The sequence below is a fragment of the Lingula anatina genome, chromosome 7 (assembly GCF_051362555.1).
Source record: "Lingula anatina isolate TDL-2025a chromosome 7, LinAna3.0, whole genome shotgun sequence".
Classification (NCBI taxonomy): Eukaryota; Metazoa; Brachiopoda; class Lingulata; order Lingulida; family Lingulidae; genus Lingula; species Lingula anatina.
In genome coordinates this window covers 22,976,666-23,004,430 of record NC_141773.1, presented here as the reverse complement: position 1 = coordinate 23,004,430, position 27,765 = coordinate 22,976,666, and the positions used below count along the sequence as shown (strand labels likewise).

Here is a 27,765-nt window from a genome sequence, read left to right as displayed (position 1 = left end):
GCAATATAATATATTTCTCTGTGTTGTTTAGAATGCATTTCTTGCGGAATTTTGAATCTCAAAGGAAGAGTTATTATTGCTTTAACAATAAGTTATATGTGGTTCATAGCTTTTAGCTTTTAGGTAAGTTATAATTATTAATAAGTGATACATGTAGTTGTAAATAAATGAGTGTCATTAGTATTCCCAAGGAAACCTTCGTATTGCATTGTTTTTAAAGGAATGCTCAGAATTAATCTGTCATGAGGAGAATGGGGAATACCATTGGTTTTCTTGACATCATTTCAGAGCCAGCTACTGGGGCCACAGTGGGGGCCCAGGGTCTATCTGTAGAGGCCATAGGGTGGATAATAGGGGCCATCCTGGGGGCCATTGTGATTATTGTCTTGGCTTGTGTCACCTACACTTACTGTGTCAAGAAGAAACAGAAAACAAGAGTTGGCGAAAAAGGTTAAAGTAATTTTGAATCCAGATAAATAAATTAGATTAAAATCAACTGATAATTAAATCTCATTATACACTTTATAATGGATATACCCCTGTTATTGTAAAAATTTGAAAATTTTGTTGGTTTTGAAAATTTTATTGGAAAACAAAAGTACATTTTTTCACTTTGAAAATCTCAAACTTGAGAATGGACCTCTCAATAATTTTCAAAAGTTTTTCACCCAATATGACTATGTCCGATTTATGCATTTCAAAATATTAATTAATTTTTGAAGTGACAAACTTTTCAGATTTATTTCTGTAATTTAAACATTTAAGCTGTTTCATTTCCTCCTATTATGTTTTGCTCATAAAACTTGCTCCCAAATTTTCCATGATCCCCCCTCCCCCCCATTTGAAGATGCATGTGTGTAAAGCCCATCCGTTTTTTCATTGTAGTGTCGCAAGAAAACAACGCAGAGGATGAAGTTGAAGACAGTGAGCTTCAGAGTTTTCTGAGTGGAGAGGTGAATGTCATACTCAAAAATGCAGGGTTTGGATTAAAGATTGGTCATAAAGTCTGTGAATTACAGTATACTGTAGTATATAGTACAGTCCCTTTGTAATGGGTTGCATGTGATAACAGCTATTACTTTTATCTTTGAAATAAACTGAAATTAACCATTTACAGGTGAAATAGTGTAGTATGAATATTATATAATGTCATGTGATTGTAATTTTAAAAGAATGAAATGTTAAGGATATTGTCACCCTTCGACCAAAACTTCTTATTTTTGCCTTACATTCTTTTGAGTAATAGATCTTCAGTGTTCAGTGACTAGATTATTTAACAATTACTTATATGTCATCTTATGGGTGAAGTCATTGTTGTGATTTTAGGGTAAAAAAACTGAAAAATCAGTTTCTCAAATTTCTCTTTTACCTGAGCACCCACGGTCACCATTTCAGCTCCAATTTAATGACACCATTTAGTACTCCAAAACCCTGCCAGTGATAATGTTTTCTTAAAAGTCTTAGTTCAGATTTTATCTTTGATAAAGCAAAATAATGCCTTTGTTTATAATGAAAATCAGGGATGAAGTTATGCCCCATACCAATTGCTATCTCACCTCAAAATAGGAAGGTGTTAAATTAATGATTAAAGTTTTGAGTTGCCTGTGCTTATACATTGCAACGAAAAAAATATAAACGCTGATATTTTATATTTTGAGGGTTTTTTTCATTGTTTAAATTAGCACAAAGATAGCTGCATTATTGAATAATTAGATGCAGGAAAAAAACTCATTTTTGGTAATTGGATGATAATAAAGGGTTACAATGTCCTTAATTATGAAGTATTAATGAAGTATTAAGTCTTTGACATTGTTTCGACATTTTTAATTGATAATGTTTAAATGCTTTGACAAGTCCACCCACCCGTCTCCCTCTCCTGATCAGCTAGTCCATCACTTCCCGCATACATCTCCCCGTGCCTAGGCCCCCTTCCTTGTTGCTGTCACCAATATTTATATGCGTACTAATCGTGTTATCACAATTATTATTATTACTTCTATATTATCATATTTAACTCATTTATTTACTTTAATTTAAAATAATGCATTATTATTTACTTTATATAATTATAGTTAATCTATTTATTTACAATTTATTATAATACCGCAGCTAGCACATTATGATGTGGCGACATGCCGCCTGCTCTGAATTTATTTATTTTGTATATATCATTATTGTAGAAATAAATCTGTTTAAAAAAGTATTAATGCTTGTTTTCCTGCTTTTGTAGATAAGTTGTAATGAGGAGGCATACGAGAGGCCTGTCAACACCAACCTTAGCACAGAGCAACAAAAGGTAATGTTACATAATGTCATGTAATGCTGTATAAGAGGTTGTGGAAATTATGATTCAGGTCCGTAGCCTGCCATTTCAGAGTGGGGGTGGTCTTTTCCTAAATAATACACCTTTTGCCATTAAGCCTTTTTGTTTCTAGATCAAATTTTACCCAGTTCTAAACTTTTTCTGACAAAAAAAAAAAAAAAAAAAAAAAAAAAAAAAAAAAAAAAAAAAAAAAAACAGTTTGTTTGAGACCCCCAGTCTCATCTGGATGCCTTGTATTGATGTTGATATTTATATGAATTTAATCTTAAAGTTTAAGCCGATGGAAGAGCCACTGTATGCAGAGATTCTGGAGAGAGATGTGGAGATAAGAAGACAGAATATCAAGTTGATGGAAAAGATAGGAAGCGGGGCTTTTAGCCAAGTCTTTAGGGGCAACATTTTCAATCTAGATGGAAAATACAATTGGAGCATTGCTGCTGTTAAAACTGCAAAGGGTAAATATTGATTTCAACAATAGTTGCGATATGATACTTCAGTCCATTAAAAGTCAGATGATTTCAGCATGTTCTTCAATAAGATAAACTTATATTTGTAGATACAAGTGACACATCCCTCTGCAGTGAGATGATGAAAGAACTGAAAGTGATGTTGAAACTCCAAACTCACCCAAACGTGGTTCAGCTTTTAGGATCCTGCACTCGAGATGATGGTATGTAGACATGTTATTTAAAACAAATCTTATAAATTTTCAAATCACTGTTAATGAAGCACTGAATTCATATAACTGCGTTAATAATAATCACGTCAGTGGTGAAGAATACGCACCATAAAAGTAAAGTACTGAGTATGAACCCGTTTACTTCAGAATTTTTTCTGCTTTTTTTTTGCAATTTCAATAGCTTCCTTTGGAACACCTGTATATAAATGGTAAACTTCCAACCTTAAAGTAAATTGACAAATTCTTTGAAGATAAATTGAAGTGATTTATTTTAGCTGTGCCATTGATTATTGTCGAGTACCTTCCAAATGGAAATCTCCAGGACTACCTACGAAATGACCGTTCAAAACGGGAAGTGCGTTATGGGAATTTACATGGGATCAGCTCCTCCTTGACACCACATGATCTGATAAAGTTTGCATTAGATGTGGCTAATGGAATGTCATATCTTTCATCAATGGCGGTAAGCTAGGATAAACAATTGTCTTATGAAAGCAGATAATTCCTTCTTATTGCTTATTTTGTCCATTTTCTATATTACCATTTTTTGCCTCATAGTCAGTAAAGATCACTTTCTAATAAACTTTAAAAGAAAATAAGATGTGCTATTATTTTCATTACACTGTGAGATCAACAATCTCAATATTTACATTGTAGATTCTCCACCGAGACCTTGCTGCACGAAACATTTTGGTAGCTGAAGATAGGACCTGCAAGATTTCGGACTTTGGCTTTGCAAAGGATGTCATCAAAACCCACACTTACGAAAAACAATCGCAGGTTAGTAAATGCTTTTGTACATAAAAACCAAAATATATTTACTTTGCATTCTGACCTGAAACTTAGCATTAGCAATCTTGGATAGTTATTTTATCCATTATCAGTACTAGCAGACTTCAAGAAGTGTTACTGCTCGTGATTTACATGATTCCGGAAGACCCAGAAGATGGCCTCAATCAACCCCAGGGGATGTACAATTTTAAGCAGCATATATTTAGTGTTTGCCAATTAAAGTATAGCTGCATATTTTTTAATGCATTGTAAGGATGTGTAAATAGACAGGTGTTATCAAATGACAATTGCAATAACCACTTGACAGATATAAGGTACGTTTTATGTTTTTCTTTCACAGGGACGCTTGCCAATTCGCTGGATGTCCCCAGAAGCTCTGTTTGACAACATGTATACCACGCAGTCTGATGTCTGGGCGTATGGCGTCTTGCTCTGGGAGATTGTCACACTGGGTAAGATTGCCAGATGGTGAAGCTCATAAAAGTCTTGGAAAGTACGTGTTATTATATTGAAAGAAGGTTTAGCATACAAGCATTGTGAAACTGTGATCACTTGTGTTCTATTGTTCAAGGGGTTATTGTGCTTTTCTGATGCCATGTATGACTGTTGTATTTTAATTTTGAGAATTACAGATTGTTATTCAATATCTTGTATCCTTTCAATAAATATCTTCTGTATCCCAGGAATGTGGTGCAAACAGTAAATGAATAAGTAAATAATAAATGTTATGATAATTATTATCTGTCTGAATATTAATATTATCATTATTATTATTTGTGTAATATTTGGCACTGAATTTTCATTCACACAATGTGTATCTTCAGTAATCTTGATCAGATTGCTAAGTATAGTTTCTTTTATTTATTAGTGACAATTTTTGCAGTATTTTACATGAGTACAATTCTCACTGGTGCTCATATTGGTTAGGTTCCAGTCCCTATCCTGGTATGTCAGCCAAGCAGGTGATGGAAGCTATAACTGAAGGATACCGGATGCCACAACCACCACACTGTTCACTGGGCATGTAAGTATACAATGTTAATTTTGATATATAAATATGTATGTGTATTACAAATTGTAATGCTTGGCAAGTTTAATTTTACTGAATCATGAGCAATAATGTCTCAATTACTTATAGTCCGACTCCCTGTGTGTTACTTCTCACTCCAGGTACATCATCATGTCGTCCTGCTGGGAAGAGGTCCCAAGTGCACGTTCAACATTTAAAGACATCGTTAATTCCTTGGATGTCCTCCTGGCCTCAGACAGCGATGTTCTTACTCTGGGAAAGTTTGAGGAAAAACTGTACGAGGACATCGACAAGTACAATGCGGAAGAAAAATGTTGAAGAATATTTCAAATACATGTGGTCTCATTCGGTCATCAGTAGACATTGTAGCTTTGCCCAATATCATGAGTATACCCTCTATACCAGGGTGGCAGATTATATAAAGAAAAACGGGAAAATCCACACAGAGCCAAATGACTGTCTGTTTATCTCGAAACATCTGTGAAAAATCAATCTGTTGCCCTGGTCGAGGTATATCATGAGATACATGTATATCAGAGTGAATATATACTCATATTTGAAAGCAAAATATTCAGTCTGCCAAAACGAGTTTAAAATATCCACTCAAGGGCGGGAGTAGCGCTGTTATTTGTGACACATAGCAACCAAATAGCAGTTTTATTTTTAGCAAGGAGCGTTAAAAGAGAGTATTCAGAACAGCGAACTAACAGATCCACAGATCAAATATGGCCGACCCACTTGCATGCTTGTTAATTAAGTAATCTCTGAGGGGAATCTATCCAGTGTCTAATCGTGAATTAAGCGGCAAGTTTTTAAGTCAGTGGCCATATTTGATCCAGGGGTCAATCAGTCCAGTGTTCTGAATGCGCTCATAAAAACCATTTTGACTGTCAAAAGTTCCATGCATGGTACTTATTTTTCAAGATACGTAATTTCCTATGAAGTGTTGGCTATTCACTGACCATGGGAGTTGGCTCAGACTGACCCAAAGGACCCCTTTAAATCTTCTCATTATAGAGAGCATGCATGCTTTGGATTGCAAAGTGACTGTACTGTCTGGTAATTAGCACAATCTATTGGAAATGGTATAGATCTATATATATACCCTCTACCAGGGCGACAGATTGATTTTCCACAGATATTCACAGGTATGTCTCTATATAAATGGACAGATCTAGACAGTCATTTTGGTCTGATGTCACCCTGTAATAGAATCTCAAGGCTGATTACATGGCTGGTAATTGTTTGCATACGGTAATGTGCCAAGCATTTCGACGGGCCCAGTCAATCCGACCACAAAAATTATTTTATAAAATTAATTTTTCTGGACTCAAACAATTAGTCCATACGTCAAAATCATGGGACAGAATTTTTTTTCTTGTTCCGATTGTTCGACCACATCGTCGACAAGACTCGGTAAATTTTCAAGCCAGTGAAATAGATGCTGCATGCCTCGGCCCTTTGTCAATTGTTGTCCTTTCAATAGCTCTCGTCAATGAGGAAGAAACAATTAATTGAAGATCTAATCTGGAAGCATGACGTACCTGTCTTTTCCTTTGTCCCCGATGACAATAATAGTGCTTATAGACATACAAATTTTGCTATTAAGCAGACTTGCCCTCGCTGACTGATTCATCACGCCCGTAACTGGGGCGGGGGGGGGGGGGGGGGTAAAAAAAAGGTCTATTCTGGATGAAACCAAATATCGACAGTGGGTAAAATACGTCGTAAACACCTTCATATAGACCATATATCGCGTTTGCTAGCAATAAAAAAGTTTGGGAAGAATAAGCAATTTATTTTCAAGTTCGATTGAAATATATATGCAGATGGGGAAACGTTCTTGAAGTCAACACAGCAAGATCTTACATTTACTACAATCGACCGAAAGATCAGCGGGATCGACCGCCCAGACTTCTTGGCGCCAAATACCACGCGCTGTCAAAATCTGATGAACACGTGTCGCTGTTCACCTACATGGATAACTGATTTGTCAACAATAAAAATGACGTCTTCCTTAACTCCATGGGAGCTTCATAGAGAGTTCCACTGGGCATTTACGTTACCTGTGAGTCACTTTCTATTTCCCTAGATGCATGAAATGTTGATAATATTTAGCGTAATCCACGACGAACTCCATTCCTGTGACCCCTCCCCCAAAATGGGACCGTCTTCATTAACATGTGGTTTGCGCTATGCTGGAACAGACCAGATAAAACCAGTCTCTCATTTCTGCATGTGCTCAATTCTCACGTCAAATTATAAATGCACCTGTTTTGTGAAAATTATGGCAAGTAAATGCTTTTTTTACGTTCGGGTTGTATCAGTGGGGTTTTCAATATGCACCGTGGTTTGTGCACAGCGAGAGTATATAAGTAAGAAAATCGGAAGAATGCCAGCAAAATACTGTATGTCTATCGGCACAGGTACGCTCCGTATTTTGCCTTTACTCAATATGTTTTTATATGACATGCTTTTTAAATAAAATACTTAATAGTAATTTGAAGTTACACTGATTTCCGTTTGAGTACCAGTTGGTATTCTTTGGTACGGGTGATTGAATTTTCTTGGAAGTACGTACGTCTACGCCTCGACGCTGAGCAAGCCTTGCGGGTTGAAAACAACTGATCTCAGACTGGTAAAAAATATCAATTCGGTTGATTTCAGTTGTCATATTAAAATTCAAATAGGGCGTACGTAGATCACATAACTAGTTAAAGTCCACTTAAGCTACCGGCCTTTGTTTACAACACCTGTCTCCGGGGAAATACTCGTCCAACTTGTGAAGCGCATCATGAAAGTGATCGTAGGTGAGGGAAATGTATAATTAAAAATTATAATTGTCGTCTTTTTTAATGTTAAGTAATGTAAGCACATATTGTACACAGCAAAATAAGTTTTCAGGAGGATAAAACATGCCTGAAACACATGTTAGGCGAAAATTGCGGCTTATCTTGCGTAACACTTCCGGTAAAATGCAATACTTCCGGAAAGATGGACGTTTTGGCAGATGCCCCTAACAATCCGACGATATCAAAGGTTTCCATTTGCTGTATTTTAATCAATTCGACCAAACTGACATTTCCATGAAATTAATTAATTAATCTTGGTCGAATTGTTTGGCATATTACCGTATCCACAAATCTGGTGATGAATCAAATGTTAACAACTACAGGGGAATATCTATTACAAGCTGCCTCGGAAAGCTGTACAACTCGGTCCTGTTAAACAGAATTCAAGCACACGCATCCCAACAAGGGGTACCCCTACCTCATCAAACTGGGTTTAAACATGGTCATGGTACTTCAGATAATATCTTTATATTTAAGTCCATTATTACAAAATTTATGAAAGGAAAGAAAAAATTATACACATGTTTCATCGACTTTTCAAAAGCATTCGATAGTGTTTGGAGGAATGGACTATTGTTCAAGCTAAGTACTCTAGGAATAAGAGGACTTATGTACAAAAACATTAAAAGCATGTATGAAAACTCCCAAGCATGTGTTAAGACAAGTAGTGGTATCTCCCCAGCCTTTAATACAACACTAGGTGTAAAACAAAGGTGACACATTGAGCCCATTTCTTTTTAATATTTTTATTGATGACCTTCTTAGATCAATTGATGGCGAAAGTGCTGCAAGTCCAGATATAAATGGAATACCAATACAAGGTTTACTTTATGCTGATGACCTCATCCTTATGTCCAAGACCCCCAATGGGCTAAGGCAAAGTTTGGAAATAGTAGAAAATTTCTGTAACAAGTGGAGACTGACTGTAAATGTCACCAAAACTAAAATAGTTATTTTCAACTCAAAATTAAAAGCTCACAGTGAAAAATTTTTTCTGTATGGAAAACCAATCCAAGAGGTCAACAAATACATGTATCTAGGTCTCCTTCTAAATCGATCAGGAAACTTAACAGAAACCAAAAATAATCTCCTACAACGTGCTACAAAGGCATTCTTCAGTCTGTCCAAGTCTCTTCCACTTCAGAGTAATGTTAACACATCCTTAAAAGAGAAATTATTTGATACCCTCATTTCCCCAATCCTTACATATTGCTCAGAGATATGGGGCTACTCGGTGTCAACGGATAACTGCCCTACAGAAAAGTTGCACCTAAAATTTTGCAAACAAATCCTTGGCCTCCATCAAAACGTATCAAACTATGGTGTATACACTGAACTTGGCCGCCTTCCCCTCTATGCAAAAATACAGTTTGCATCTGTCAAACTATGGTGTAAAATTATTCAAATGTCTGATGCTACACTATATATAATGAAACAAGCATACATACAAGAGATAAATAGTTACAAATTGCTGACACCCTATGTCCCACCCGCAGTCCACACACTCAGACCAGCTTGTATGTCATGGTCTGAGGGTATCCGAAAAATCCTTTTCACATTTGGCCTTGGTGATGTGTGGCTTAGCCAGTCACCTCCAAAAAACTTCACCACAATTTTCAAACAAAGACAAACTGACCACTTTACCCAAATATGCAATAGCAAACTTCAAGCCAACAGTAAATTATCTCTCTTCCGTATACTTCACTAAAAGTGTGAAAGGGCAACTTATGTTGATAAAATAACAAATTACGACACCTTGTCAACCCTTGCTAAACTACGTCTTAGTGACCATAAACTCCACATCGAAACTGGGCGGCACACCAGGCCAAAAACTGAAAGGTGCGACAGAATCTGTCGCCTGTGCACACAAGGGGTAATTGAGGATGAATACCATTTTATATTCCAATGCCCAATGTACAAAACAGACCGAGTCACCTTTTTCAGTAAATCCTCATTCCTAAAAGCTGATTCAAGGTCACCAGACAGTCAATTATGCCATGTATTTAACAGTGCCAACAAAGATACTTTGGTGTCCCTCTCCAACTTTATAATCAAATCATTCAAGAAAAGAAGTGAAATGGTTGCTCTGCTTGGTAACTCTTAGCATATCCCTTAAAATGTCAGTGTATGGTCCCACTGTTGTGAGAAGTGACTCGGCAGTGGGACTGAACATGGCACAGTATTTATATCTGTGTAACTTATTTACTTATCTGTCTTATGTAATTGTCATTAATCGTAATTATCAATGTCATCAAACTGGCCTTGAACAGCCATGTAAACAGCTATGTAACGGTGGTTTTAAGTTTTTTAAAAACATATTCTTTTTGTGTAACATGTTTATAGTATGTTTATGGTAAATTTATAATCAGGTTTATCTCATTGCTTAGATAAAATATTTTATGAGTAATTTTACTAGTACTAATCTTCATTATATAAAAAGATGGTAATGCACTAACTGTATTGTATCGTCATTTGTATATCATATTGTACAAGGTCATGACAATCTATGTACCAGTACAGAAATAAATTGAATTGAATTGAATTGAAAAATAACTGCTCGTTACGCAACCCGTCTAAGGCTCCGCTATCTGCTGAAACTAGCCACGTGATTAAGGCCATAGCAATTAACTGTCTTGATTGCTGTCAAGCGGACTTAGACTGGACCTGCCAATTGGCAGTACCTGAGCAGTTACGGTAATATGCCAAACAATTCGACCAAGATTAATTAATTAATTTCATGGAAATGTCAGTTTGGTCGAATTGATTAAAATACAGCAAATGGAAACCTTTGATATCGTCGGATTGTTAGGGGCATCTGCCAAAACGTCCATCTTTCCGGAAGTATTGCATTTTACCGGAAGTGTTACGCAAGATAAGCCGCAATTTTCGCCTAACATGTGTTTCAGGCATGTTTTATCCTCCTGAAAACTTATTTTGCTGTGTACAATATGTGCTTACATTACTTAACATTAAAAAAGACGACAATTATAATTTTTAATTATACATTTCCCTCACCTACGATCACTTTCATGATGCGCTTAAGTGGACTTTAACTAGTTATGTGATCTACGTACGCCCTATTTGAATTTTAATATGACAACTGAAATCAACCGAATTGATATTTTTTACCAGTCTGAGATCAGTTGTTTTCAACCCGCAAGGCTTGCTCAGCGTCGAGGCGTAGACGTACGTACTTCCAAGAAAATTCAATCACCCGTACCAAAGAATACCAACTGGTACTCAAACGGAAATCAGTGTAACTTCAAATTACTATTAAGTATTTTATTTAAAAAGCATGTCATATAAAAACATATTGAGTAAAGGCAAAATACGGAGCGTACCTGTGCCGATAGACATACAGTATTTTGCTGGCATTCTTCCGATTTTCTTACTTATATACTCTCGCTGTGCACAAACCACGGTGCATATTGAAAACCCCACTGATACAACCCGAACGTAAAAAAAGCATTTACTTGCCATAATTTTCACAAAACAGGTGCATTTATAATTTGACGTGAGAATTGAGCACATGCAGAAATGAGAGACTGGTTTTATCTGGTCTGTTCCAGCATAGCGCAAACCACATGTTAATGAAGACGGTCCCATTTTGGGGGAGGGGTCACAGGAATGGAGTTCGTCGTGGATTACGCTAAATATTATCAACATTTCATGCATCTAGGGAAATAGAAAGTGACTCACAGGTAACGTAAATGCCCAGTGGAACTCTCTATGAAGCTCCCATGGAGTTAAGGAAGACGTCATTTTTATTGTTGACAAATCAGTTATCCATGTAGGTGAACAGCGACACGTGTTCATCAGATTTTGACAGCGCGTGGTATTTGGCGCCAAGAAGTCTGGGCGGTCGATCCCGCTGATCTTTCGGTCGATTGTAGTAAATGTAAGATCTTGCTGTGTTGACTTCAAGAACGTTTCCCCATCTGCATATATATTTCAATCGAACTTGAAAATAAATTGCTTATTCTTCCCAAACTTTTTTATTGCTAGCAAACGCGATATATGGTCTATATGAAGGTGTTTACGACGTATTTTACCCACTGTCGATATTTGGTTTCATCCAGAATAGACCTTTTTTTTACCCCCCCCCCCCCCCCCCCCGCCCCAGTTACGGGCGTGATGAATCAGTCAGCGAGGGCAAGTCTGCTTAATAGCAAAATTTGTATGTCTATAAGCACTATTATTGTCATCGGGGACAAAGGAAAAGACAGGTACGTCATGCTTCCAGATTAGATCTTCAATTAATTGTTTCTTCCTCATTGACGAGAGCTATTGAAAGGACAACAATTGACAAAGGGCCGAGGCATGCAGCATCTATTTCACTGGCTTGAAAATTTACCGAGTCTTGTCGACGATGTGGTCGAACAATCGGAACAAGAAAAAAAATTCTGTCCCATGATTTTGACGTATGGACTAATTGTTTGAGTCCAGAAAAATTAATTTTATAAAATAATTTTTGTGGTCGGATTGACTGGGCCCGTCGAAATGCTTGGCACATTACCGTAGGGACTATATATGCCTTGTTCCATATTGATGGGTACTTAGCACTTTTGTATATGATATTGAACAATTTTACAATTACATCTATAAGATAATCCTTCCCTGATTTTATCATTTCGTTGGTTACCTTGTCTTCCCCTGTTGATTTGCCATTTTTCAATTTTTTATGTACAGACACAGATGTGTCTGTACATATAGACATCATCTGCGTCTGTCGTCGCCGTGCACTTTTACCGATAACACGATAAGTGGAAAACCATTTTACCTTTTGACTTGAAACTTGCAGAACTGATAAATATTCATAATACGCAGGTCAAGTTCAAAAATCAGCATGATCGAGTCACTTTTAGGGAATTTATGCTGTTTTTTCACTTTTTTTAGCATATATGCAGCACCGATAACACGATAAGTGGAAAACCATTTTACCTTTTGACTTGAAACTTACAGAACTGATGAATATTCATAATACGCAGGTCAAGTTCGAAAATCAGCATGATTGGGCCATTTTTAGGGAATTTATGCTGTTTTTTCACTATTTTCAATATAAATGCAACACTGATAACACAATATAAGAAAAACGGATTGGCCAATTGTAATTATACTCACTGGAGTGGTCAATCTTACTAAAATGCAGGTTGAGTTCGAAAATCAGCATAATCGGGCCATTATTTTAGAAGTTACTTTTTTTTTCACATTTCCTCAGATTCAATTATTAGGCATGTTAACAGTCTCATTATTTAACTAATAAGATGCCTTAAAGTGTTTGTTTGATATTTCCTGCATCTTTACAACATTGTTAGTTGATTATGTAAAAAACATGGTAAACTTGTTATCATGTATTGTGTAATAAAGTGTCAAAAATGGAAATAAACTCATATCATTGCAGTTTGTCAGATTCAATCATCCACTATGTTCAGAATCTCAGAATGGAGGAAATTGGACATTTAACACTGTTCTATTGATACTTTTCCCATCTCATCAATTTTCTTAGTTGGTCATATAAAAATGGCAGTAAAATGTTTATTTTGTTTTATGTTAAAAAAGTGTTAAAAATGGAAATAAACCCATTTCAGGACAGTACTGTCTTGTCTACATTTTGGCATTTTCAATTTGTGACTTTGAAGTTCCATGGGCCTGAAGACCTTTGCTAGTCACATTTTCTGAATATCCATGATACTAATATTTTATTATTAAAAATTGATGGTTATTATCCTGTTAAACATTATGTAATATTGCATCAAAATTTGAAGAAACCCCTATTTTGGACACTGCTCCCTTGATGACCATTTAAGGAAAACTATGTCACTTACTGTTCTCAAACTTACAGGAAAGAAACATGGGACTAAAATACAGTTTCATTAGGCAGTGCAGTCTATTTGGTAAATTTTTCTGGCAGTTAATCAGTTTTTTGTGAAAATTTAATTTTTCACATATTGGCAATTTCAAGGTGTGACTTAGAAGCACCTTGGGCTTGAAGACCCATGCTAGTCACATTTTCTGAAAATCCACGATACGTATATTTTATTATTAAAAACTGATGGTCTTTATGCTGTTAAGCATTATGAAATATTGCATCAAAATAGAAGAAAACACAATTTTGGGTATTGCTGCCATGATGACCATCATGGGAAAACCATATTACTTATGATTGTCAAACTTTTAAACAAGGCAGCAAAGCTGTCAAATGTACAGACAAAAAACAGGAAATAACTATGCACAAAATAGGCTACTGTCAATTCTGATGCAAAAATACATTATGTTAAACTGCAAATTCAACATCAAATTTTAATTATCCTCAACAGGTAATACCAATGTAATTAAAATATGTGACAAGTTTACACTTTGAAAATGTATAACTTCCAGAAAAAGAAGCCAATTAGACTGCTTTTCCAACTTAGGCTGCATTTTAGTCCTGTATTTCTTTTTTGAAAGTTTGGCAATCATAAGTAACATGGTTTTCCCATAATGGTCATCATGGCAGCAGCACCCAAAATTGTGTTTTCTTCTATTCTGATGCCATATTACATAATGGTTAACAGCATAATGACCGTCAATTTTTAATAATAAAATATACGTATCATGGATTTTCAGAAAATGTGACTAGCATGGGTTTTCAAGCCCGTGGAACTTCAAAGTCACACCTTGAAAATGCCAATATGTGAAAAATTAAATTTTCACAAAATAACTGTTTAACTGGCAGCAAGAATTACCAAACAGACTGTATTTCCTACCGAAGCTGTATTTTAGTCCCATGTTTCTTTCCTGTAAGTTTGAGAACAGTAAATGACATGGTTTTTCTTAAATGGTCATCATGGGAGCAGTGCCTAAAATAGTTTTTTTTTTTTTTTTCAAATTTTGATGCAATATTACATAATGTTTAACAGCATAATGACCATCAACTTTAATAATAAAATATTAGTATTATGGATATTCAGAAAATGTGACTAGCAAAGGTCTTCAGGCCCATGGAACTTCAAAGTCACAACTTGAAAATGCCAAAATGTAAACGAGACAGCACTGTTCTGAAATGTTTTTTTTTCCATTTTTAACAATTTTTAACATAAAACAAAATTATCAGTTTTCTGCCGTTTTTATATGATAAACTAAGAAAATTGATGAGATGGGAAAAATATCAACAGAGCAGTGTTAAATGTCCAATCTCTCCCAGTCTGAGATTCTGAACATAGTGAATGATTGAATCTGACAAACTGCAATGATATGAGTTTATTTCCATTTTTGAAACTTTATTACACAATACACGATAACAAGTTTACCATCATTTTTACATAATCAACTAATAATGTTGTAAAATTGCAGGAAATGCCAAACAAACACTTTTACGTATCTTATTAGTTCAATAATGAAACTGTTTACATGCCTAAGAATTAAATCTGAGGAAATGTGAAAAAACTGCATTTCTTTAAAATAATGGCCCGATTATGCTGATTTTTGAACTCAACCTGCGTTTTAGCAGGAATGACCACTCCTGTGAGTTTAATGACAATTGGGCTATCTGTTTTTCGTATATTGTGTTTACAGTGTTGCATATATGCTGAAAAGTGAAAAAAAAGCATAACTACTAAAATAGTGGCCCGATCATGCCGATTTTCGAACTTGACTTGCATTTTATGAATATTCATCAGCTCTGTAAATATACAGCCAAAAAGTAAAACTGCCTTCCACTTATTGTGTTTACAATGAAAGTGCATGGCGCCGGCGACAGCGACAGTGACGGCAACGACGGCGACGACAGACGCAGGTGATGGCAATATGTACAGACACATCTGTACATATTAGTCCAGGAAATTGGTGAAAAATTGTGCATTTTTTACCTACAAGCATGAAATTTGGCACACTTATGGACAATAAAATTCTAAGCAAATTTGGATATATGGGCATGTCTGAAAATTCCAAAATGGCCGTCAAATCCAATATGGCCACCAAAATACCTTTTCAAATTAAAACTTCAAGTACATAGTCTTCTAATGACTTAAAATATCATATAAAGGTTAGAAAACACCATGGTATGAATCCTTCAGGTGTATTAAATCCAAAATGGCCGCCAAAAGTAAAAAAAGCAGACCATTTATTCAAGATATCCATTTGAAAATAAAATTTGGCAGGTTTATGGAAAATGAAATTCTGAGCAAGTTTGGATGTATGGGCATATCCGAAAATTTAAAAATGGCCTTCAAATCCAAGATGGCCTCCAAAAATACGGCTTCTAATTAAAACTTCAAGTATATAGTCTTTTAAGGGCGTAATTATCATACAAAGGTTAAAAAACACCATGGTATGAATTCAGAATCAATATTTGCTTTTTTTAGGTGTATTAAATCCAAAATGGCCGCCAATAGTAAAAAGCACTCTACTAATCCAAGATATCCAGCAGAGTGGTTAATTCATCAAAAACTACAAGCATGGCATTTGGTACAGTTGTAAAACAGGATTCCAAGCACTTTTGGATGTATGAGCATGTCTAAAAATTTCAATATATGGCCCCCAAATCCAATATAGCCGACACAATAGCCTGTTCAAATTAAAACTTCAAGTATATATAATCATATAATAACTTAAGATAACATTTTATGGTTAGACAAGACTATGGTATGCATGAAGTATCAATATTTGATTCTTTAAGTGTATAGAAATCCAAAATGGCCTCCAAAAATAAGAAAAACAGGCCACTCACAGCAGCAGTATGGTGAATTCATCATGCACTTAAAACTACAAGCATGAAAATTGGCTCAATTGCACAGAACAGGATTCTAAGCAATTTGTTATATAGGGACATGTCTGAATATTCTAATATGGCCACTAAAACCCTTTTAAAGTAAAAAAAGACTACTATATAATCTGACTGACAACAGTCTTTACTCTTTTTTGGTTTTTCGCTCCTTTAGTTACATTTAGACCCAAATGACCATAAAAAATAGAACAGGACTCCTTTTGGTCTAGTTGTGACACCACATGCAGCAATTCTATAAATGTCAAGGATATGAAAATGTCAAGGTATTTTCACAAATAAGTTTCAAATTAACGAAAGTTATTTTATCAAGTAAGTGTTGCACATTTATGGGCGGTTAACCTTTTACTTTAGTAAATGGACAATATCTCAACAGAGGATAACAGCTAGCTACACCGAAATTTCTACTTATTTGGTTAAATAATTTTCATTCATTAATGTGTGCCTAGCTTTACTAGTAGTTGTGTTTCCCTCAGCTTTCCCAGTATTTCCTTAAAGCTAAAGCTTCTACATGTAATCCACTTTCCCCAACAAAATACCAAGAGGCATTAGTCGTTTTTAACACCAGAAAGCATCAGTTTACATGCATGAGGGTCAATAGGAATATGAAAGTGTGGTGGGGCATAGTAGTAGATGTAGGTTACTAGTGTGAACCCTTATAGATCAGTCTTCCAATGCTTCTGACTCAGTTTACATGCATGAGGGTCCATAGGAACATGAAAGTGTGGAAGGGCATATTAGTAGATGTAGGTTACTAGTGTGAACCCTTATAGCTCCAGTCTTCCAATGCTTCTGACTCCCCTCACCACAGTTAGCAACTGCACACATAACTACAAACAGATGTGGTAGGAGCTACCTGGTAGATTTTGTAAGCTGGGTAAGTGAATACTCCTCATGGCTTCATTCTGGATTGTCCCACAGAGACAATGATGCCGGAAATCTCATGAATTTTTACCTTTCAAAGTCCATATTGCACTAATTTCTTGGTGTAATCCTCAGAATACATCGTTTTTTGAAGTTTTGTATGTATTAACTGTCTGGAGGATTTTAATTCTTTTATTTTCATGTTCAGTTTTTTGAAAGTATAAGTTTGTAACTAAACAAGTTGCCAAATGATCAAATGAAAACCAAAGTTTGGCGCCTATAGATCAGTGCTTCTTTTTTAGTGCACGAAGTGTGAAGTCTGCAATGCAACTCTTGGATACAGCACGTATCAACACCTGCCCTCTGTTTGGGGTACAGGTATTTCTTTGCTCATAAATTTTCACTAAATTCTCGGTAGCCATTACTGCGAATGTACTAAAGCCAATTTTTTAAATAAGAAGCTTTTCTAATTTACTTTTGAAGCACAAGATAATATCATAACATTATCGAGTGCAAATGTGCCCCGCTTTTTAAACTTTACCAATGAAAAACACCAAATTGTTGAGACCTGTATGTTTGATTAGCTGTCATTTTTGTTATACTTATGAGCATTTGATGAAGCGCCATGCACTGATCTAGCTGAAGAATCATAACCAACAGACAAAATTGGTGCACCCCAAGTTTTTTATATTTGCCTCTTTAAGGCTAAGTTATTCTGGTGTTTCTTTCACATTTTATGGATTTTGCACGATACTTTTTTTCTTAGAAAGGGGGAGTCACTCATGAGTGCCATATAAGAAGATTGCTAACTGGGAATTGATCTAAATGAGAATCCAGAGCAAAAAGTCAAACTACTTATGTTGGTTTATCAAAAGAAGGACTTTTTTCAGTACATAATAAATGTATCATGCTTGATGGTTTTTTAAAAACTCTGTAGAATAACTCCTGCACAGGTAGGAATATGCTGATTATACAGGTAGTTTGCAAAGCCCACATGCCTATTCCCGAGTGATTACAATTCAATAGTTGTGGTCTGCTGACTTTTGGAGGCCATTTTGGAATTTTAAAACCTTAAGTGGCAGATACTGATACTTCATACATACAATGGTATTTTCTAACCATTAACTGATATTTTTATAAAAGACTTTACAAATAACTTTCACCTTGAAAGGGTATTTTGGGGGCAATATTGAAATTGGCTGCCATATTGGAATTTTCAGATATGCCCCTATATCCAACGTTGCTTAAAATCATGTTCTACATAACTGTGCCAATTTTTATGCTTGTAATTGTAAGTACTTGATGATTTTACAAAACTGCTGCATATTTTGCGTAAGTAAACTGCTTATTTTACTTTTGGAGGCCATTTTGGAATTCTATACGCCTGTAGAAGCGGATATTGATAATTCATTCATAGCATGATATTTTCCAGCTATAAAATGATATTCTAAACCATTTTAGGACTATATATTAGATGTTTTAATTTAAAAGAGTATTTGTGGCGGCCATATTGGATTTGGCGGCCATACTGGAATTTTCAGACATGCCCATATATCCAAAAAAGCTTAGAATTCCATTATCTACAACTGTGGCAAATTTCATGCTTGTAGGTAAAAAACGCACAATTCACCCTTTTTTCTGCACCAATTTCTTGGACTATATTAACTGTACTGTTTGAGAACAGTAAGTGACATGGTTTTTCTTAAATGGTCATCATGGGAGCAGTGCCCAAAATAGGTTTTTTTCAAATTTTGATGCAATATTACATAATGTTTAACAGCATAATGATCATCAATTTTTAATAATAAAATATTAGTATCATGGACAAATAGTAAACGTGACTAACAAAGGTTTTTAGGCCGATGGAACTTCAAAGTCACACCTTCAAAATGCCAAAATGTAAACAAGACTGCACTGTTCTGAAACGGGTTTATTTCCATTTTTAACACTTTTTTAACATAAAACAAAATTAATAGGTTACTGCCATTTTTATAAGATCAACTAAGAAAATTGATGAGATGTGAAAAATATCAATAGAACAGTGTTAAATGTCCAATTTTTTCCATTCTGAGATTCTGAACATAGTGAATGATTGAATCTGACAAACTGCAATGATATGAGTTTATTTCCATTTTTGACACTTTATTACACAATACACGATAACAAGTTTACCATCATTTTTACATAATCAACTAACAATGTTGTAAAGATGCAGGAAATGTCAAACAAACACTTTTACGTATCTTATTACTTAAATAATAAGGCTATTAACATGCCTAAGAATTTAATCTGAGGAAATCTGAGGAAATGTGAAAAAACAGCATAACTTCTAAAATAATGCCCCGATTATGCTGATTTTCGAACTCAACCTGCGTTCTAGTAAGACTGACCATTCCTGTGAGTTTAATGACAATTGGGCTTACTGTTTTTCTTATATTGTGTTTACAGTGTTGCATATATGCTGAACAATGAAAAAACCGCATAACTACTAAAATAGTGGCCTGATCATGCTGATTTTCGAACTTGACCTGCGTTTTAGTAAGATTGATTATTCCTGTGAGTGTCATGACAACAGGCCTAACGGTTTTCCTTAAAATGTGTTTACAAGGTTGCATATATGCTGAAAAGTGAAAAAACAGCATAACTTCTACAATAATGGCCCGATCATGCTGATTTTCGAACTTGACCTGCGTTTTATGAATATTCATCAGCTCTGTAAATATAAAGCCAAAAAGTAAAACTGCCTTCCACTTATCGTGTTTACAAGGAAAGTGCACGGCGACGGCATCGGCATCGGCATCGCCATCGGCGACGGCGACGACAGACGCAGGTGATGGCAATATGTACAGACACATCTGTGTCTGTACATAAAAAGAAACACAGGACTTAAATGTAGCTCGAGTTGGAAAAGCAGTCTAATTGACTTCTTTTTCTGGAAGTTTTACATTTTCAAAGTGTGAACTTGAACTCCTATGGGCCTGAAGCCTTATGCTTGTTACACATTTTACTTACATTGGTATTACCTGTTGAGCATAATTAAAATTTGATGTTGAATTTGCAGTTTAACATAATGTACTTTTACATCAGAATTGACAGTAGCCTATTTTGTTATTTCCTGCTTTTTGTCTGTACATTTGACAGCTTTGCTGCCTTGTTATTTTAGAGAGTTTGTTCGTGAAAGAGGGTCAGCCAGAGATCATTATGGATTATTTATAACCCCCCTTCCCCCTTGATTTATTCTTTTTTTTTTAAATATTTTTTTCATTCAATTTTTAACCCCTCTAATTTGGACGGCCTGTACCCCGACCCACGAAAAAGCCTTGATTCTAGGTGAAATAATATACATGAACTTAACTAAATCTTGGGAATAATTTTAACTTTAATGATTTTATAACTGGTGAAAATAAATCTATGATATTTGGCACATATATTTTAATCTGCCCTTTATCTGTTGCTTAAGTCTGTATCTGGGAATTTTGAAAAATCTGTGCATACAATTTCAAAAGTTCTGGTTACCACCATGTGGCGGGGGAGGACAGTGTAATTCTCAGGACCTTGCTTGGAAGATTGTTCAACTGGTTCAAAATGTTACTGGCCTGACATTCATAGTATCCAGGTTTCTGAATGTAATAAAGATTAAGAACAGACGAGTTATCACGATTTCCGCTTCGTGCTTCTCTGGTGTTGGATAGCTCTTCACGATAAAACCACTTGAATTTAGGTTGAGGGTCACCAGTGGCTGAGCAAATGAGAGTGACGGCTGAACCTTTGACAAACTCCACACTGCCCATTGCTGAGTCTATGATGGGGAGGGCACCTGTGGTGGTATAGGTGATCTCAGGGTTGCTGGCAGCAGCTGAAATATTGCAGTGTCATTGTATCACAGAAAACCATATTTTTGTCTAAAATGAGGCATATCTGGATTCAAACCATGACACAAATCTTTGCTGATTTTTAAAAAGCTATGGTAGAACTATATACTATCATCTTAAACAATCATTAGGATTTTTTTTTTTTAATAAGAAAAATAAATACAGGTCAGGGCTATCTGGTACGTATAAACTAAGACTGGATTTCCATGCCGAGATTGATCTAACAGGATCGGTCCATCTCTATGGGGTTTCTCACTAAATTGTTTTCAGCTTATGTGACTTAGATGTCTGGTACGCCTGATAAAGCTGCTAAATGATTGTTATACCCCTTCCAGCTTCAGCTGGTGTGACAGACGTCTAAGTCGCTTAAGTTAATTGCAATTAAGCTAGAATCTCCTTGGAGATAGTTCGACCCAAAGTTAGTACAATAGGGTCTGAGAATGGTCTCTAAGACTGCATTCCCACAGTCTGGATCGATCCATCTGGATCAACCTAACTCCCTTGGGGTTCATGCTAAAGTGCTGTTAGCCGAGCACGCACGGTAGTTAATTACCCCCTTACAGCTTTTAGTAGGCGGGACAGACATTTTAGCCGGCTAAGCTGACAGTAATCTAGTGAGCTATGGGGATAGATCAATCTAAAATCTGTGGGAATGCAGTCTAAAACTACCAGTAAGCTCCTTGTTCAAGGATATAATTTACAATAGCCAAATCACTAGTAACTGGATAATGTTAACAAAATCAAAATGTCAGAACTTATTTAATGCGAGATATGCTGACAGGAGTGACGTTTCTTAGCATTTTCTTTCTGCATCATGGTAAACCAACAAGAATTTAAATTTTATGCATTTCACTAAATCTATGTTAGCATGACTCAGAGGCGCATTTAGGCCGTCTTCTGGGTCTTCCGGAAGATGGTCAGATTTTCAGGTTTACATTGACGGGTATCCAATTTTTCCTGTTGGAAGACAGTCAAAATTGGGGGATGAATCAACAAAGATCAATTCTTTTCCTAGACATACTTCATTAATTACTGCTGATTTTTACTTACTAAGTGACACACTGGCTGACTTCTGTCCAATCATACATGTAAACTGTGCACCATCATCAGAGGCCGAGACATCTACTCTTAGCTCACTCTGTCCATTATATGTACAACCATCACCATTCAGGACAGGGTCACTTGACTGAGCCTCTGAGGTCCTATTTTGTTGCTGACCATTCAGAGTCCGGTACCATGTGATCCCCTTGGCTGGACGTCCAAGCTGACCAGAACACATGAACTTTGTTGACCCCTGGTCATTTAATTGCTGGGTGGTCAAGACAGGGTTTGCACTGGGCTCCACTGGAATATACAAACACTGCCTATACTATCTATAGTACATTGTAATTAAATGTATGAAAAAAATAGCAATCAAAATCAAAAATATTGTACACAAACCATACAGACATCTGCTAGAGCTGCATTTTAAAAAAACACAATAATTGAAATTTTTGTGACTTACAGTTCTAATTGTCTAAAGCAGATATATATTCTCATAAAATTTCTAAAAACTTAATCATTCCAAAAGAAATTAAAAAAATTTTGAATTTTATTAATTTTCTCCACAAGGCATTTGGTACCAGCATATATTTTAATCACTCTGGATACTATTCCCCACCCCCACCCCCACCCCACACACTTGTAGGTATACTAGTACACCTGTGTCTGTTCACCTTGGATGACACCTAGAAATCAGGTGACCTGAAATACAGGTGTGCTCCCCAGGGGGTTATCTCAGAACAAGAAAAGTATTTGTAATACACTTCATCAGCTTCCTAAATAAGGCATTTCCTTCACGTCTTGACTAAACATCTGATTAGAATATCTTTAGTTACAGTTGATGCCAAAAATTTGGGATCTTGTCCCTGATCATAAACCAGAAAAGTGTAGCAACTGAAGTTGGTTCCTGCTTAATTCCTGGTGTTGTGTGTTACATCTAATGTTTTATGTCTGGTTGTATGATCACTACCCACATCATGTGGCATGTATATGATATCCACTAATCCTGCAGCTAGGGTTAAGACTCTAGCTAGTGTGTAAAACTTCTATTTAATTTGGGTAAAAACATACAGTAAGGATAATCCTAACTGTCTGCAAATCTATCAATGTTCCAACTCATATATATATTTCAATCTTAAAAGTTATTTGGATATAACAAAGTTATGTAACAACACTAGCAATAATGCAATCACTTAAACATGTTATAAATATGCTGATCATCTATGAGGAAACAAATACTATCATTACTGGCACTAGTGTACCGTACATGCACCAAGAGCTTGATATCTAATCTACATTTCTCCACTCGTGGCATTTTTGGTCAAATGCTCATCTGTCTTTGCACTGATGTAAGTAAAAATACAATTTGACTGAAAGTATCTCTGTAGTCAGTATTTTTAAATATATTTTTTAATTTTATATTTATATGTGTAGTTTTAATGCTAAAACAAAAAATCTTAAAGTGAGTTTGATATAATTTTATAGTTTATTTCGTGAAAGTACCAGTTAAAGTCAAAGTTATTCATATCTTGCATTGAAACAGTTGTGAAAAAAATTTATCAAAATATGAAGTCACTTTCATACCGAGTCACTTGCCTTTTCAAAATTTACCAGAAATGGCATGTCATGCTGATAATGCAGGTTAGTTTTGAATAAAGACAAACTGAAAATATGAAAATGTCTGTTGTTTTTATGTTTACATATGCTGCTTAGCAACGTACTTATATCTTCATGAGTGAAAGGAATTTGTTAATAATTTTTCTGTTCATATATTATTATCCAGGGAAAAAAATTTTGCAGCCAAAATGTTCCTGAATAAATTGTGCAACTGAGACAGTGTTACTGTATATTGATCAGATCAGTGAAAACAAATGAATGTCATAAGCAGACAAGCAGCAGTGCCTCAGATCAGTTCAGACATGTGTTTGCTTTTATAACTCTGTCACTACAACATTTGATGACAGCCACACATCTCTCACTGCCCCTCTCACTGACACATAGATCAACCCTGCAAAAAATTGTCGCATTGAACACTCACTTATGGTGCTCAATCTGCCCTAGAACATGTTTTTCTCTCTTAATGAAAAATATTCTTAATCTATTCTAGGACATTCTGAAGGACTTCCCAAAAACAGTTCTTGAACTGTTACATTCACTACAGAACAACATTAGAACTGTACTGTAATAAAAATACACCAAATGTTCTTGAATAGATTGAGAACCGTATGTGATGTTAAATGAAACAAATTTTAGCAGGGGACAGCTTTCATAAAACAGCTGATTATAGCACAGTGCAACAGTGGGCAGATATAGATACTTTTAAAGTAATTTTTCACTAAACATCCACAAATGTTATATATACACTCCCACAGTGTTGTTTCAAAATTAATTTCTACAACAGTCACCAATATTATACAGGGTTTCCCCTAGGCTTTTTATTTTGAGAGTCATGACGACTCCCAAAGCTTTTTAATGGGAGTCAAATGAAAAATAATAAAGAGTTAAATGTTTTCAGAAGTAAATAAAGAGAGACAGAAAGAGAAAAAGAAAGTCAGGAAGAAATGAAATATAAATAAATAAATCATGATTGATCACCTTTTATCATCAGCTGTAGTAAATTTATCTCTTCTGGTGCTCCTCTCACATTCACCTCACACCTATACTGTCCCTCATCTCCTGGACATTGTGTCTGCTGGATATTAAGTGTAGAAGTTTTGGTACTTTCTGACAATGTCCCAGATAGTCTGGCCTTATCAGGGCCAAAGAGAAATTGTTCACCATCTCGATATTGTGAAAGTAGTTGCTGAGTGCCCTTGAACCAGCTGACATCATTTAATCTTCCTGATGCTGAATATGTGCACTGCAATGTTGTTGTTTCTCCAGGTATGCCAACAACTGTATTTTGTGATCCATTTCCAGAAACTAGAAACATAAAAGGTATATATTTGAAATATAAGAAAAAGGTATTTAAGATTTGGTAACTTAAAAAAATATGTTATGTACACTGTAAACTTTTTTTCCTCATGGTAAAGAGCAAAGTAACTTAAAAGTACCTGACAAAAATCTGAATCCTTGAAATCGAATGGTCATCAGAAATGGCCAAAACTTTTGGCCTTTGCTGATCCTATGCACAGGATGGGTAAAAGTTTGAACTGGTACCACCAAACTTTTAAACTGTTGATCCTACCCAAATTTTTATATCAACGTTTTCCCTAAGACTGCTTGGGAAGAAGTCTGGGTGAGTTGTAAAACAAATCCCTGAATTCTAAAATCAATATTACATTATTTAAACATGCATCCACTTCTTACCTGAAACTCCAGCAAATCAGGGCAATATGTATTAGTAATTCAATTAGCACTGCATATTTTTCTTCTGCAGTTAAATCCTTTACTAATTACAATTTGAAAAGATCACATTAGTGCGATATGCTACATTCATTATTCCCTGCATATTAACTCTAACTTACCTGCTAACAGCAAGAGTACGATGACAAACAATGGTTCAAAATTGAATTTAGATTGACTTGATGATAAACAACAAACAGCCATTTTTCAACAGGAATGTCGTCTGCAAATTAACAAATAAAGTTAGCGTTTGATCAGTTCCAAACTCTCAATCTAGTGTAGCAAACTAAATCCTATAATGTTCACTAATTCCAGCATAAGTGATAAATCCTGTTACTAATAGTCATTAAACTGTTAGGAGGTTCAAATTGAAATAAACATGTATTGTGACCTGACTTCAACCCAACAGTACCCAAAATGCCTGTCGATCCTCAGTGGGTCATGTATGTCTTCAGTGGGTTGGAGCCTGCTGAGGCTAAATAGTTTATATGCTTTATTCATACTTTCTACACCAGAATGAGCCGGTGAAAATGTACAGAGATATAATAGCAATAATACAAAAACAAGATAACAAGAAAGATAACAAGAAAGAAAAATTATCCAGTCAAGCTGGTTTGCCAATTTGAGCTGTATGTCAATCATTCTTGTAAGTTAAAAAATAACAAGGAACACAGTTTTCCTTTTAAGAATTTTGTATAGTGGCACTACACAAAACATTATTTTTTATCAATTTAATGCAATATTACATAATGCTTATTTAACAGATTATAATCACTGTTGCAGGTGTCTTCTGAATACAACCTCAACTGCGTGTATCAACATTGGCAACAACAACAATTACAACTACGTACTGCTGTGATGATTTGTCTAATATATTACAACAAAAACTCTTTAAGGAAATCTTTTCTCTTTTTTTCTTTACAGAAAGGCTCAACATGACATCTCCCATACTAACAGCAAAACATAGTCATCGATATCACACTACACTCCAAGACTGGGTTTCCACAGTTTATGATCGATCCATCTGGATCGGCCTAACTCCCTGGGGGTTCATGCTAAATTGCTGTCAGCTTCTGGGAGCCGAGCGTGCACACAAGTTAATTACCCCCTTACAGCTTTAAATAGGCGAGGCAGACATTTAAGCTGGTTAAGCTGACAGCAATCAAGTGAGACTCCCCAGGGGGATAGATCCATCTAAATATCTGTGGGAACTGTCTCCAAGCAATACAGATATATTTGTCAGTAACAATCACCATTAGTTTTAAATTATGCACTACAGGTAAAATACATGTAGATATCTAGAAAATGTGGATAAAATATGCTGAAAAAAAAGCAAAAAACAGCATACCCTTTGGAAATATAAACCACATTAACCACTTAACCCACAAATTAACCAGCACACACACCAAACTTCTACATAAATTGCCTTTACTCCTTGAATTGGCACGTACTCCATGATATACTATGGCTTTAGTGTTTAACAGTACATCAACGTGTATTAATTCATCTAGGTATGCCCGTTTTAGTAGAGCACCATCATCTTAGTCTTGGACATAATTATGTCCAAGTCTTAGTGTAGTGTAAAATTTTGTCCCAGTATTTTTTAAATTACTTGTATGTGAACTTTTGTGAAGCTTGGTAGGCGCCCAAGTTTTCACAGTACAGTATATATTTACAAGATTTAGAATGCAACCCAAAAAGCTGCTAGAAAAATTGGAGATGTATTTTTTTCTATTGGCGATTACATACTGTATAAACTCTTTAGCATTAGCGGGCACCTACCCACTGAAAACATGACCCACTGAGGACAAGCAATTTCAGACCCTGCTTCAACCTATTTTAATGCAGTACCAGATGGCGCCACAGGATAAGGCAAGCTAGCCAGACACTTTTTTCACAAAGCATGTCGCAGTATTTCCCCTGGGAATGCTAAAATACTTTTTCATAGCTTCATTTCTTGTATTTTTACTCATTTTTAAGGTGTCATTGGTAATTTGTATAAATTTTTGTCAATTGGGTTTTGTATCTTCTTGGAAAAGAAGTACATTTCTTGTGAATAAGTTACGCCCACTTTTAAAACTTTCTCACCGTCCAAAACACAGCTAGAATATGCTCCCAAATCACATAATCATCAAACCTGGCAAATTATTTTTAGTTAGATCATGAAAAGATGATTGTTATATGTAGATTGTGTTCATTTCCGTGT

The 27,765-nt window shown here is 35.5% G+C and overlaps 2 protein-coding genes across 7 annotated transcripts in view; one reads left to right on the top strand and one right to left on the bottom strand.

The window, feature by feature from the left end:
- The window catches only part of LOC106173385 (uncharacterized), a 46,473-nt gene that overhangs the window by 9,029 nt on the left and 9,679 nt on the right, over positions 1–27,765 (top strand). The window contains exons 13-22 of one of the 2 annotated variants that reach the window (XM_087018041.1): positions 289–450; positions 886–953; positions 2,231–2,296; positions 2,595–2,778; positions 2,880–2,993; positions 3,278–3,465; positions 3,660–3,782; positions 4,135–4,246; positions 4,722–4,818; positions 4,965–6,486. In XM_087018041.1, the coding sequence (XP_086874167.1) occupies positions 289–450; positions 886–953; positions 2,231–2,296; positions 2,595–2,778; positions 2,880–2,993; positions 3,278–3,465; positions 3,660–3,782; positions 4,135–4,246; positions 4,722–4,818; positions 4,965–5,142 (1,292 nt within the window). In that variant the 3' untranslated portion in view covers positions 5,143–6,486. Of the gene's footprint in view, positions 1–288; positions 451–885; positions 954–2,230; positions 2,297–2,594; positions 2,779–2,879; positions 2,994–3,277; positions 3,466–3,659; positions 3,783–4,134; positions 4,247–4,721; positions 4,819–4,964; positions 6,487–27,765 lie in introns of those variants that run through there. The other variant, XM_087018042.1, reaches the window with a different exon arrangement.
- LOC106157921 (cell adhesion molecule 3-like) lies at positions 20,208–27,391 on the bottom strand. Of its 5 annotated transcripts, none has more exons than XM_013533738.2 (5): positions 27,342–27,391; positions 25,682–25,782; positions 24,810–25,136; positions 22,224–22,517; positions 20,209–21,157 (listed from the first exon to the last, which is right to left on the bottom strand). In XM_013533738.2, the coding sequence occupies exons 2-5, from the start codon at positions 25,761–25,763 to the stop codon at positions 20,814–20,816; spliced, it is 1,047 nt and encodes a 348-aa protein (XP_013389192.2). In that variant the 5' UTR covers positions 25,764–25,782; positions 27,342–27,391; the 3' UTR covers positions 20,209–20,813. The 5 variants fall into 5 exon arrangements, with proteins under 5 accessions (XP_086874187.1, XP_013389192.2, XP_013389207.2 ...); XM_013533753.3 differs by lacking the exon at positions 27,342–27,391 and adding an exon at positions 27,309–27,328; XM_013533721.2 differs by lacking the exon at positions 27,342–27,391 and adding an exon at positions 26,908–27,203.